Below are 14,404 nucleotides of genomic sequence, written 5' to 3'. Positions count from 1 at the left end.
CCTTTTTCTTCAGCTGGACACTGTTCAGCTGACTCTGATGTGGAGAAACCGCGAGTTAAATGTTGACTCAGACAAACCGAGGGCTCATTTGAATCGGCTAAAGCTTTCTTTGTTTCATCCTCAATAATCGGCCAGTAGAGCAACCAGCGGCTGCTTTGCATCACCTTAACAAGATGGTTTGCAAATCGTTCAGTTAATCATCGGCTCAGCTGGAAGGTCTGACTAAAACTGGTCACACTCTAGAAATGTAGAACTGGACACCCAGAGCAGGTCCATATCGATTAAAACAAACTTTAGAGCATTTTACTGGGATTTTACAAAATGTGATGTGAGGAAAATTAAGTTTTGAGTACATTGGTAATTTTGTTGCTCATTCTTTGCAAAAAATACTTAATGTTTAATCAGGCTGAATGAATGCAGGATGTCAGACTCACTTATTTTGAAAACTTTAGTCCTAAACTTTGACTAGGCCATTCTAACACGCAATGTTTTGGGTTATTATTCCTGCTGGAAATTCCAGGATCTTCCTGCATTTAGTGCCATCTTCCCATCAAATCAAACCAGTTCTCATCAAAGCAGACAGAAGTCACATATGGGGTACCCCAAGGTCCTATCCTAGGACCCTTCCTATTCAATGTATATGCTCCCTGTAGATCAGGTTATAACAGGAAATAAGATCAGCTACCATAACTACGCAGATGATACACAGCTCTACATCACGTTGTCACCAGGTGACTCTGAACCCATCCAAGCACTGAACAGATAAATGAGTGGATGTGCCAAAACTTTCTCCAGTTGAGTCGAAACAAAACTGAAATGATTATCTTTGGGCCTAAAGAGGAGCGAACTAGTCAAAGCACAGCTTCAGTTATTACAGCTGGAAACTAGAGACGCTATAACTTTCACATAAAAAGCTCAATAGGCACCAAACGTGGCATGAGTGATCCTGGTTGGATGCCTGACGATCCTCTGTCATCATGGTCTGACGTCACTTCCCCTCAGAACAGGAAGTGACTTTATTTACTTGGAAAGCGCCATCTCTGCCCCCCTTGAACTAATCAAAATGATCTTGTGTCCGAAGACAGATAACTAGACTGAAATCTGACCTGAACCTTCAGAACCACATAAAGACAGTCACAAGGTCGGCCTTCTATCACCTGAAGAACATCTCCAGGATTAGAGGACTTATGTTTCAGCACGATCTAGAGAAACTCATCCATGCGTTTATCTTTAGTCACATTGATTACTGCTACAGTGTCTTCACAGGTCTGACTAAAAGATAATCAGTCAGATCCAGAACGCTGCTGCTGGAGTTCTGACTAAAACCAGGAAGATGGAGAACATCACCCCAGTTCTTCCACTGGCTCCCTGTAGCTAATAGACTTTAAAATACTGTTGCCTGCTTATAAATCACTGAACGGCTTAAAGATCTGCTGTTGTTGTATCAACCTTCCAGATGTCACTGTGTAAATAATGTCACTTTTAATGCAAATTGACACTTTTTTATGTTTAATGCAACTTTTCTTTAAAAGTGTCATTATTTACAGAATAATGCAAAGCTGACGCTTTTAATGCAACTTTGTATTAAAAAGGTCAAATGACACTTCATGGCAGCAGTCAAACATTGTTTATCTTGGATATTTATATGTTTTCCAGTTCCAGTTTCATGTTTATTAGAATCTAAAATGTATTGATTTTTGAGAAGTCATTTTACCTGAAAATGGTCTCAAAGCAACAACATTATTGTTTATGTTAATAACTTCAGGACTATTTATCGTCCAGCAGAATTTGTTATCACGACAGGATTAACGGGCCGTTTAAGCATCTTAACTTGCTCTTTGCATGTTGCTTTATGATGTGAAATCCTGCCTGGTTGTGTGTGTGTTAGCTTCCAGAACGTCTTAAATAAACCACGACTGGGTCTGCTGCTCCCATTCGCTCCCAGGCCGTCAGGCGGCCGGTCGGCGGGCGGGGACCTAAAGCTGCTCGGCGGCTGTGATGTCTGCGGCTGATGGTGTGTTTCAATGGGTGTTTACTGTCCTGTGGGTTTGGCTGCTTCCATTCACTACAACCATATGGGGAAATCACACTCATGCATGTCGCTGTGTGAAGTGTGAAAGAAAGACGTGCTTAAATTAAACCGGATTTTATTTTAAAGGCGGGAGGAAAATGACAAAAAGCAAAGAGGAAAAACGTTCCGTGAGGTCAGAGAGGAAAGAGAGAACCGGCTGAGTGTTGGTGAGGCGGGCAGAAAGGGAAATGCCTTAAATAAAACCACCGTGGTAAGTGCTGCCACATGTTCTATTAATAATACATTCAACACACACACACACACAGAGCAGCACAGCTGTAATCTGAACTGAGCTTGTTGCTGGAAAATGTTTAGATTTTTACAGGCCTGACAGGATAAAACATGGAGAGCTCCTGGAAAAATGCATAAAATGAAGATTTAATGTTTTTCTTTGAGGGTCAAAACTGATGCAGTCAAAAATAATTATGTTTCAGATTAATTAAGAGATTAATCTGAAACATCTATGAGATTAAAGTCATAATATTAGCAGAATCAATAATATCAGATTTTGATTGTTTAATCGTTTCAAAGTTAAATAATTTGATGTTGATGTGTTAAAAGATGAAGAATGGGCGATTTGTAAAACGGATCAGATAAATTCAGAAGATGCTCAACATTCATCTTTACTTTTATTAGAGGAGTTCTCTAAAAATTAAGACTACTGTCATATTACAACTTTATTGTATAATTTTGACTGTATTCTTGACTATTTTCATATTATTTATTCTCCTAAGATACAACTAAATTATTTCATTATCCTAATTTTATGACTTTCTTCTATTATGATTTTATTATCATATTATTTCAACTTTATTCTCCTAAAACATGACTATTTATCACATTATTACAACTTTCTCACATAATTTTATTCTTGTAATCATTTCTCAGTCTGGTCCTGATACGCCGCCCCAGGCTTCTTCTGCTGCAGGATTATGACATATGTCTAACTTTAAAAAATAAATCACATAAAGATCTGCTTAATGCAACGTGATCGTTCTGACTGCAGATTGTTTGAAAAACTGATTTAGTTCCTCAGATGGAAGAAAAACATAAGATCAGAATTGGGCCGAAATAAATAAAATATTACACATAAAATGCTGTTTAAAGGATTTAGAAATAAGAATTAATAGTTTAAAAAAACAAAAGGCTAAAATAATAGTTAAAAGTGAATAAATAGAAATAAAAGCAGTAAATAGTGACAAACGCTTCACTTTGCTGTGCTGCATCAGAGCAACTGCAGTGAAACAGTAATGAGATATTTATATATTTGAATGAAGACACAGTAAAAACATCCAGTATGTTGAACTTTATAAAGCATTGTTCTCTTCTGAATTAGTCACAACGTCTGAAAAGGGCCTGGAGCCACAGGAATGTCAACAGGTTGATCCAGCGCATTTTTAAGCTTCTCCCTTCGCTGCATTTTAATCTGAACGCAGGAAAATTCATAATTATGTCCGGACTGGACCCAGTGATGCTGATCGGTCTGGTATGATGAGCGTCTGAGTGCTGAGGCCATTTATCCAGAGAACATGGAGCCCAAAGTCCGGAGCTCAGCAGAACTTCCTGTCTGGTTCCCCTCCTCGTCCAGAGTTCTGGGTAACTTCCTGTCTTTGTGAGCCGCCTCTTAGTCACACACTCGTCAACGACCTGACGTGTGTGTGTGTGTGTGTTAGAGCTTTCAGCAAACAAATCACCACTGTGGCTTCCTGTCTAACTTCAGCATCCAACCGGAGAGCAGGAAGCTGCTGCTTCTCATGCAACCTGCTGCCACCAGCAGCTTCCAGCGGCTCCAGTGCACAAAGTTTTCACTGCTGTTTGTAACTAACTGTAAAAACTCATCTGGGACGGAGCGACTCAGAATCAGAAGCTCGGTTCTGTTTTCGTGAGAGTAAACTTCCTCAAACCGATCAGAGATTTTGTTCTGTCGTCCCATTGGCTGGGCGGGGGGGGGGGGGGAGATGGGGAGGGTTGCCGTAGCAACCAGCGGGCCAACATCTTCCTGTTTTTAGGGCGCCACACAGACGGGTGTGACGCTGCATCAGAGATGGAACATCGGCAGACGTGACTCAGTTGGCAGAGAAAAAATAAATCCAAATATCAACAAAAAATATTTTTTTTACTCGTTAAAGTTCATGAAACGAAAGACAGAAAAGTTTTAACATTTTCATATTTTATTTTTGTAACTTTGGATTTAGTCTTTAATTTTGAAAGAAAACTAAAATCTAATTATTATAGATATTTTATTTTACTTGTCCTAATTTTATTTGGTCAATTTCCATACTTTTCAGATTTTTGCAATATTTAGGTTTATTGTATTTTCTTATGCATTGTTTTAGGTTTATTTTATTTTAATAATTTTTTGTGTTGTTTTTCTCATCAGAGTTTCGTGATTATGGTTAAAATATTTGTGATGTTTTTCTGATCTATTTAACAGCTTATCGTTCGTATTTCTACGTACCATTTTTATTTAATATTTGAATTACTTTTCATTTACTTTAATATTTCAATCTTCTTTTCTTCATTATCTAATAAATAAACCATTTTAAATGATAAATACTTAGATTTTATAAGTACATAAAAACGTATTCGTTTAAATCTTTTCAACTACATTTTATATATTTATGTTTCATTTTTCTGCATTAATTTATCTTATTTTTAATTATTGTATTTATTAACTTATTTTTCACCATTAGTATTATCCAGCTTTTTGTGATCATTATTTTGTATTTGCCTTTATTTCTGTCCAGCTCTGTCAGAGGAAAACACGGTCCAGACTCCGGCCTTCACCGACTCTGTGAGGCGCTACAGACAGGTCAAAGGTCACTACGGCACCTGGGAGATGATGAGCGGATCACCGCCTCAGGTCAGGACCTTAAATTATTCACGACTCAAGCATGTTCGCAACATAAACTCAGCGGGAGCCTCTGCATATTTTAACGAGCCACGCCCTAATTGGAGGGAGGATTGTTACCGTGGTGACGGGTTTCCTTCAGGTTGAACACAGAGAAAGTATTTCTCAGGGAGAGTTCAGGTGGAGGTGATGAGAGACGTGCAGCGCTGCTTTTAACAGACAGGTTTCCTCCTGGATTCTGGAGCTTTTATTAACATTTCTGATTATCATCTCTAAATAATTTACTTTCAGTTTCTGCCAAAGCTTCGAGTTTTTGAGTTTCCTCCATTCACTTCAATTATTCAGATTTACCGTCTCGTTTCCTGATCACAGCGTTACCTACCCAACCACAAAAACAACCCCCACATTAATACGTTCGTAATTAGCAGCCAAGGAGTAAAATTTGACATTAGTATTTCTATTTCAGCCTTTTCGCAGTGTGAAGGACGGATATAAAAATAAACACAAAGCCTGAATAGTTTCAGTAATCCTGAAGCCGCCTCTCGCCTTTCAGCTGCCAGGGCCTCAGGGCAGAACTGAAAACAAGCAGCAACATATTTTTCTGCGTTCCTGCAGCAGCAAAGCAGCAGCAGCAGCTGTGTGAAATATGCTTCATATGGAATATTTAGGTGTGACAAAAGAAATGCAAGGAGCAAAAGAAAATATGCAGCAAGTAAGTTTTATGCTATTTAGATATATAAAAATTAGATCATAATGAAAATGTTACTTCATTTTGATTGTTATAAAGCTAATGCCTTAGTTACCTAGCCTGCAGTCTGCTGCTTTACATGTTTATTCATATATAAAAGTATTTTAAGAAAATATTTTTTCTTAAAAAAAATCTTTTCTTAAAAAATATTTTAACAAAATTCTCTTACACACAAATTTTAAGAAAAATATTTTCTTAAAATAATTCAAGATTTTAAAAAGATTTTTAAAGACAAAACTTTTTTAATGTATTTAAGAAATGTAATGTATTTTTTTTTAAAAAAGGAATATATTTTAAAAAAAAGAATAGATTTATTTTTTAAATATTTTATGTTTTAAAACAAAAGCTATTTAATAGATACATTTCTAAAAAAGAAAATTTAGAATATATTTTCTGCAAAAAAAATTATAAGATATTAAAAAAGAGAAAAATATATATTTAAAATGAAAATAAAAAACTATATATATATATATATATATATATATATATATATATCAAAAAACAAAGAATGTACAAACATACATTTTTTCTAAGTTTGTGACTCGGACTAAAACCACAATATTTGCTGCAAACTGATACCGTTTCATCTTGCAGGCTGCTTCCAGACCAACAAGCTTTTAAATAAACAGTGGCGTTTATCCAGCCGCTCAGTCCGAACAATGACTCCGTAAACATGTTGGTGCTGAGGTCGATGTGTCCTCCGTAAATCAGCCTCCCTAACGCGACCAAGCAGCCACACAGGAAGGAGGGAGTCCTGCTTTTAAACGTCTGATTGGATGTGACTAAAGCTGGCAAAATGCAGGGAAACTAAAATAAGAGCAGATGGCTCATTTTTAATTCATTCATTACGAGGTACTTCACCCAAAAATTTTATTTCAGTTCAATCAGCTCTACATTCAGATGAAGCTTTTATTTTTGACACGTTTCTTTGTAAGTTTTCTCCAACCTTCATTTCTGAAACCTGACGTCTTTATGTAGGTCTAGTTAGCCTGTGTTGCTTAGCAACATGCTAATGCAAGCTAAATGGTAAGCAGTAACCGCTAATGCCCTAAATTCAGTCCATTGGTTTATTAATCCATCCATCCGTCCGTTCATCAGATCTCTCTAAGTATTTCTCTAGGTCGTTGCATACCGAACTGTTCGTCTCCATGACAACCGGGTTGTTTTCCAGATCCTGGCTAACCTGGTTCTGGAGACCCTGCAGCCTGAGCTCAGAAATGCGATTGGCCCTCGGCTGAAGGGGAAGCTGCAGGACAGACAGAGGAAGTGGATGTTGGTGAGTTTCTGTCGCACCGACACGTTCTCAGCCCATTCAGCCTCTCTGACCGTCTCCCTGTCCTCCAGATCTCTGACGCCGTGTACCGGCAGGTTTTGACCCAGACCAACGGCCAGTACGCCGCCCTAGTGGACGCCTGTGAGGCCCAGAAACCTTCGCTGGATGCCAGACTGCGCGGCGACATGGACATGCTGGTCACGACCAAAGAACACGTCATCGGCAAGATCAGAGGTGGTTGGAGTTAGAAGTTGCTAACGCTGGTTTAAAGCTGCAGAATGCAACTTTTATGAATAAATAAATGTTTTTCACATTTCTGTTAAACCTGTCACCATGTTGACAGTAAAATATGAGACAGATAATCTGTGAAAAGATCGATCTCCTCCACCTTCTCGATGAGCTGCTTTTATATAAAAAAAATGCACCAAAAACAACCAAGAGGCGGGGCTTAGCGCTGCCAATCAACTTTATGAATGACAGGGAGACAGCTTACTGTTACAGTTTCTCTACCTTAGCTATGCAAACTAGCCTCAGCATTGATGCTAGCTGCAAACTAGCAGGAAGCAAGAGGGTGTGTGGGAATGATGATTGACAGCAGTAAGACCCACCTCCTGGCTCTGATTGGACACAGATTATCTGTCACATTAAAGTGTTAATATAGTTACAGTTTCAACAAATATTTAAAATATATATTTTATAAAAGCTACATACTGCATCTTTAGGGCTTACTGCTCTGAATTCAATGTTTTACATCGCTCTGTTATCCATCATGGCCACAAGCTCAGTTTTCATCTGGTTTATTTTATGAATCATCTCCTATTTTAGGTTCCAGTTTTTATCCCGGTTTGTTCTGATTGGTCCAATATGACACATCGAGGGGAAGCTTCCCGTTTTTTAAGTTCTTCCAAATATAAAGCAAATGATGAGTTTCGTGGTGATGTCATCATCATGTCAGCATTGCAAGTTAAGGAATAAAGCAGATCAGCAGCTTTTCCTTTTATGGGAATTTTACCGTCATGTTGAAGTGAACCTAAACAGCACGGCATTTAAATTAGATTAAGAAATGCAAACAGGTCATTAAAATGGAGGCTCTTTTATTCTACTCAGGTTCTTTGTTGCCTCTTTGCTTCCCGGACGTTTGGTAACGTAATCCAACTAACGTCGCTTACATTTACGTTCATCTTTAACCAAGTTTATCAACCTAAATTTGTGGCTCGTTTTATGGCCTGCATTTCCTCTCAGAAGATGTTGATTTGAAATTTCTTAAACAGTTTGGAAACGTTTAGGATTTGGTGTAGAATAACATTTTGTTGCTTTTTATCTCTGATATTCGTCATAGGAGAATAATATTTAAACTTCTAGACTTTAGTCCACATCCAAACATCTTAACATTTCACCATCATTTCTTTCTTTCCTCACATCCTTTATTTGTTTTGCATTTTCCTCTTTTCACGTTCCTTCAGTCTGCCCCCTTTTTCCTTAATTTTTCCTTCTTGTTTTGCATTTTCCGTCATCGCAGTGAACTTTTACACTTTAAAATGAGCCATAAAGCATGTCGTCCGCTGATCTTGACATCGTCTCATCATCTCGAACATGCGGCTCTTATTACTAAGGCGCGGTGGAAGATCTGCATTCCAGCCACATGTTGAACATTCAGTCTGTAAAATCCTCCTGAAGAACACGACACATGTTCACCAACGTGTTCCTGAGAGAAACCCACAGGTTTTCTGACTCTTCTTCTACTGTTTTGTCGCCGACCTCCAGCCCTGGTGATGCCGAAAGCCGAGCAGCTCCTGCGCAGCAGCATCCAGCCGTACCTGGGCTCCATCCTGGAGGCCCTGATGGAGCCCACCAGCCGTGGCTTCGCCGAGGTCCGGGACACTTTCTTCAAGGAGGTGGTGGAGATCAGCAAGAACTCGCTCAACGGCGGCGGCCAAGACAAGCTGGGAGAGGTGAGCGGAGGAACACGGCGGCCTTAGATTGCTAATCAGGGAGTGTCTGAGGCTACGCCTGAGATCATTGTGTGCGTTCTTGGTTGTGCTGCAGCAGCTGGAGCGGCTGTCCATGCTGGCCTTCCACCCGGTGAAGATGCAGAGCGGCTACCAGCAGATGCAGCAGCTGAACCTGGAGGGGCTGCAGCAGAGGTTCGACGTCTCCAGCCCCAACGTGTTCGTCAGCAGAGCCCAGATCCTCATGAGGGAGGTGAGACATGCGCAGCTCTGCTGCCACCTGCTGGCCTTTTACACACAACACACTTCCTGTGAACATGACCAATAACCAGAGGTGGGCAGAGAACCTGAAGATTATACTCAAGTAAGAAGGAAAAAGGTATTTGGTATGAAGTCTCCTGTAGTACTGAGTAAATGATCAAATTAATCATTTAATATATACAAATTACATCATCAGATTGATCAAAATATGAAGTGGAAATTTTGGTATCTACATTTCTGGCATTTTTTTTGTTCTTTTCTTTTACAATTTGCTAACTGTACAATGTCAGACAATATTCTTGTTTTAGTATTGTAAATTTATGGCTTTACTTATGAATTTTTTTTATTTGTTACAACTTTTTGACAAAGGGAAATTTAAAAGTTTTTTCTTGTAATCATGTAAAATTAATCTTAAAAGTTAAGAGGGTTTTTTTTAATGGAAATTCACTCCATGGCCAATTTTAAATATTTTATCTACAGTTACCCTGAAACTCCATAGCAGGAAAACATTGGAATGAGGTTCAGGTATTTTCCAGGCTTGAAACAAAAATATTTTTCAGGTTTTAGTCCCACATTTTTATCCACCAACTGACCATTAATTTCTAGGGCTGCACGATATGATGAACGTTGCCATGACGATATTCCTGATAAATCTTTAGATTAAAATTTTCAGCTTTTAAAAGACAATAAATAAACAAATGAACATACGGTTTGGGCATTAAGGGCAGGGAAAGTTTATCCAACCAGCTGTAAATGTTATTTAAATTAATTTTAATATAATTTGCTTCTATTAATATTCAAATAATATTAAAAATACAGCATTCTGCATGCAGGGCACGCTTTGCTTTGTGACATTTCCTGTTATAGTACTGCAGTTCTCCGTCCGTCTCTTCCTTGTTTGCAGTCTTTGGTTTTTCCAGGTTTGATATTTAAACTTGTGCATTAATTCACGATGTGTGAAAACGTTTTCAATTTGCTCGTCTGGGCAGCAAATGGACAACGCGGTGTTCACGTTTGAGCAGCTGCTCCACCAGGCTCTGGAGGCGCAGGGCGAGGAGGACCTCTGCAAAAACATCCAGAAGTGTCAGGACAGAGTTATCAAGGTGAACCAGCCGCAGATCTGCGTTATAATCCGATTTATTTTTAACAAGCAGAATGAAAACAGTCGGCTCTGTTTGTGTTCCTGTCAGAAATACGACTACGACAGCAGCACGGTGCGGAAGAAGTTCTTCAGAGAGGCTCTGCTGCAGATCATCATCCCCTACATGCTGCAGCAGCTCGCCCCCTCCTGCACACCAGTCAGTAACGCAGCGGCTCTGCCTCGCTCTCGTCATTTGTCGGTTCGATGTGTTAAAGTTGTGATGCTCTCTGCAGGAGCTGCCTCGCTTCCAGGAGCTGATCTTTGAGGACTTGTCCCACTTCCTGCTGGTGGAGAACATGTACGAAGAGGTCGTCCTGCAGTCCGTCTCCAAGGACATCATGATGGGTGAGGACAAAAAAAACAAACAAAAAAAAACACACTGTCCTTTCGCCTCACTCCAAAAACAGATGATTTTATGAGGAATTGGGATAAATTATAACATTGTTGTTTGGAGACCATTTTCAAGGAAATATATTGAAAATGGCACAATAATAATAATAAGATTAATAAACTTTAATATAGTAAAGATCAGTTAGCCTCAGTGCATTATAAGCCTGGCGGGTCACCAGGCTTTATTTGCTCCCACCAGGCTTAGTGCAAAAAAATGTTTATTTTAATAAGGTTTGCTTTTTAAGTTTATAGTTGTTATTTAGATATTAATGTCTTCCAATAACATATAATAATGTAGTGATATTTTAAATTCTTTTGTCAACTTCATAATCTATTTGATATTTTTTGTGTTTATCGTTCAAATATTTAAAATGTCTTACTGTCTCACTGTTAAATGTTCATTAGAAATTAAATAAATGTGTTCTTTTATTATTATGCCATTACCATTATGTTACTGGAAAATTGTCAAAAATATATTGTTTATTGCAATAACATCTGGGACAATTAGGGTTAGTTATATTGCTTCTATTCTAATTTTTTTTTTTTTTTGGAAAAACATTTTTCTTTAGACTTCATAACATATTTCATTTATGGTTTTGGATGTTTTTAATGTCACTTTTTTTGTTTTTGGTCATTTTGCTTTGTTACAATGTTAGGTCTTCTTTAAAAATTAAGCTTTATTGATCTTTGAGCAGGTAAATTTGCATTATTATACCATTATTAATAGATTAAACAAAATATTGTTTATCGCAATAATTTCTGGGACAATTTATCGTCCAGGAATCCGTTATTGTGACAGGCAGATGTTCGGACGCCTTTTCTGAAATTTTAAATAAAAGCATGTAGGAACTGTGTGAAGACAAATGACTTTGTGTCCGTTTTATGTTTGTCCAGCGGTGAAAGAGGCGGCGGTGCAGCGGAGACACAACCTGTACAGAGACAGCATCGTTCTGACCAACAGCGACCCCAACCTGCACCTCCTGGAGGAAACCCCGTCGGTGGACTGGGGCGCCAAGTTCGGATCAGACAGTGTGGATGGCGACAAAGAAAAGGGATTCAGAGGTAGACGTAAGCAGGTGGTCTCCATGATCCAGCTGGAGGGGCTGCCCATCCCATACGAGTCCTGCCTCGAGGTCCCCGGGGTGGAACTCATTCCCGAGGAGGACGGGGACGTTGCCGAGGACAACCGGGAGGAAAACGAGGAGAACCCGGGTCCGTCCGAGGATCCGAAGTCTCCTGACAGCGTGAACCAAATCAGAGACCTGATCAACCCGGTGGTGGAGGTGGTTCTGCCGGGTCCAGAGGAGGACGCCACCACCGGGACGGAGACCACCAACGGCACCATCACCATGGAGGACGGGCTGCAGGAGGAAGTGACGCATGTCACCACCATCGTGGGCGACAGCCTCAGCAAGTCCAAGTCCATCATGGAGGAGCTGATGGGCAGCAGAAAGCAGAAGGAGCTGCAGGACGAAGCGGCCATCCAGAGAGCCATCGAGGAGATGGAGATGGCTGTGCAGGAGGAGGACAGCGAACAGGCGAGCGAACAGGAAGCGAGCGAACACGCGGCAGACGCCTCCGACACGGAGTCTCAGCCACTAGCGACGGACTGCGGCTCGCGTAACGACGACAGCGGCTTCCAGTCCCCGACTAATGAGGCCGAGGCCGAAACGATCACCAACGGTTCGGACCAAACGGCCGACCCGGTGGACGTGGAACTGCTGCTAGCATAGAAAACTGTAAAAACCCAAAACATGATGAGAGAATATAGATTTATTTATTAATGCATTTGTCAGACATTTAACCAAAAACAATCGTTAGAAGTACAGAACATTAAATTCGTACTTGAGTGAAGTTTGGCTCCTCCCACTTTCTACAAATCTAACAATATTGGTGTCAATGTTTGTGCAGCAAAATGTTTTGTTTGTGCCGCTATCATTGTAAAGTTATTGTTTCCAGAGGTCATAAAAGGTCAATCAGCCCCCACCTTCTTCAAATCAGACAAAATCGGTGTCGATTAACTCGACTACATTTGCTCCAGCATGTGCAGCAAAAACTTTAGTTTGTGGTGCTTTTGTTTTGAAGATATTATTGAAAGTTTAAAGGCCAATCAGACCCCCCATGTTACCCAAATCTAAGGGAATTGATGTTGAATGTTTGTGCTACGTTTGTGCCGCTGTAATCTTAAAGATATTAATAGAAGACTCTCCAGAGGTCAACTACTCCCTCACTTGTATTTACAAAAATCAAAACAAATCTGGTGTCAAACAACTCGGATACATTTGTGCTGCTTTAGTTTGATATTATTGAAAATGTAAAGGTCAGTCGAGCCGCCCCTTTTTACCCAAATCTAACAAAATTGGTGTCAAATGTTTGTGCTACGTTTGTGCAGTGAAACTGTCATTTGTGCGGCTATATTTTAAAGATATTAATAGAAAACAGATTTGGTGTCAAACAACACAGCTACGTTTGTGCTGATTTTGCTGTGAAGATATTAATGATGACCTCTAGAAACTTTTTTATTAGCATATTTAAAATGATAGCGACATAAAACATTTTACTGCAGAAACTCACTTCTTTTGTCAACTTCACTCAGGTTAAATTCATCATCTGCAAACATTTTATCAGCTCGTTTTAATCAGCTTGCTTCATTTGACTGTAAATACATGCATGTGACCAGCAGGGGGCGCTACAGCCACAGCTGAGAACCTCCTGTATTTCTTTTATGTTTCAACATAATTATCGATCTTCTAAGGTAATCAGCAACATTTGTTTTAAATACATGACCGTGTTTATAGTAAATACATCGAGTGAAATATGATTTTTTTATTTAATATCTTTTATAATCTCATGGGGTTTGTTAACCTGTCATGATGTTGTAAAGTTGATTTCATTCGCTCATATTAACGGGATCATGGCGGTGATTATCTCCTGCTGTACGCTATCAGTTATTTAAATAATAAAAGTCTGTAGTTTTGTGTATTTCTCAAGAGATAAAACTTAATTAGAACTGGTGATGAATTATGAATCATTTGGAAAGCAGTTTGTCGAAAGGCCAATAATATTCAATATTCTCAACTATTAATGTCCTTCAAACCAATTTATAAAACTCATTTTAATGTTAACCAAAATATCATCCAGCAACATTTCACACAGTACAAAGTAAATATTTATATACAACTGAAAGGAATCAATCAGGAGTCCAGTTTAGGGTCCAATTCCATTTTTTCTTGTTTCTTTAACTCCATAATGAAGTCATTAAGTAACAAGCTATAATATCTTTATTAAAATTACATTTAAATTAATTTTTTAATGATCAAATCATTACTCCAGTCACTTTTATACTGTCCACATTGGAGATAGACACTAAAAATGCTTTTTATAATTGCAACAACAATTAGTAATCAATTAATTTTGATTGGTTAATCAGATAAAACAAATTGCCACATTTTGCATATTTGTCATGTAACCACGTAAGATCTTTTATACAATATTACATTAAAGGATGCAAGTAAGAAAAGATTGTATTGGCTAAATTGCTAGAAAGTATTTTTTAGTTTTGTACCACAGAATGCATCTGCAGCTAAAAATACTAACATGTGAAAAGCTCAGTTCTTTCTGCTGGAAAGAGCTCAGAAGAAACAGGTTTAATCTGATTATTGTTTGGATTAACTGATTAATAATTTTTAAAGAATTTGAACTGGGTGAAGCTAAAACTAT

At 38.8% G+C, this 14,404-nt stretch overlaps 1 protein-coding gene across 1 annotated transcript in view; it reads left to right on the top strand.

Moving 5' to 3' along the window:
* niban2a (niban apoptosis regulator 2a) overlaps positions 1-13,666 on the top strand; it is a 29,653-nt gene extending 15,987 nt beyond the window's left edge. Inside the window, exons 7-15 of the mRNA XM_008424642.3 lie at positions 4,819-4,934; positions 6,842-6,946; positions 7,015-7,177; positions 8,708-8,895; positions 8,990-9,145; positions 10,143-10,256; positions 10,344-10,451; positions 10,528-10,639; positions 11,579-13,666. Of these exons, the coding sequence (XP_008422864.2) occupies positions 4,819-4,934; positions 6,842-6,946; positions 7,015-7,177; positions 8,708-8,895; positions 8,990-9,145; positions 10,143-10,256; positions 10,344-10,451; positions 10,528-10,639; positions 11,579-12,417 (1,901 nt within the window). The 3' untranslated portion in view covers positions 12,418-13,666. The remainder of the gene's footprint in view (positions 1-4,818; positions 4,935-6,841; positions 6,947-7,014; positions 7,178-8,707; positions 8,896-8,989; positions 9,146-10,142; positions 10,257-10,343; positions 10,452-10,527; positions 10,640-11,578) is intronic.
* The last annotated feature ends 738 nt before the right edge of the window (positions 13,667-14,404 follow it).

Source organism: Poecilia reticulata, chromosome 12, assembly GCF_904066995.2.
Source record: "Poecilia reticulata chromosome 12, P_reticulata-male-v2, whole genome shotgun sequence".
NCBI classification, from domain to species: Eukaryota; Metazoa; Chordata; class Actinopteri; order Cyprinodontiformes; family Poeciliidae; genus Poecilia; species Poecilia reticulata.
The sequence above is the reverse complement of the archived record's forward strand: the minus strand, read 5'-3'. Positions and strand labels throughout refer to the sequence as shown.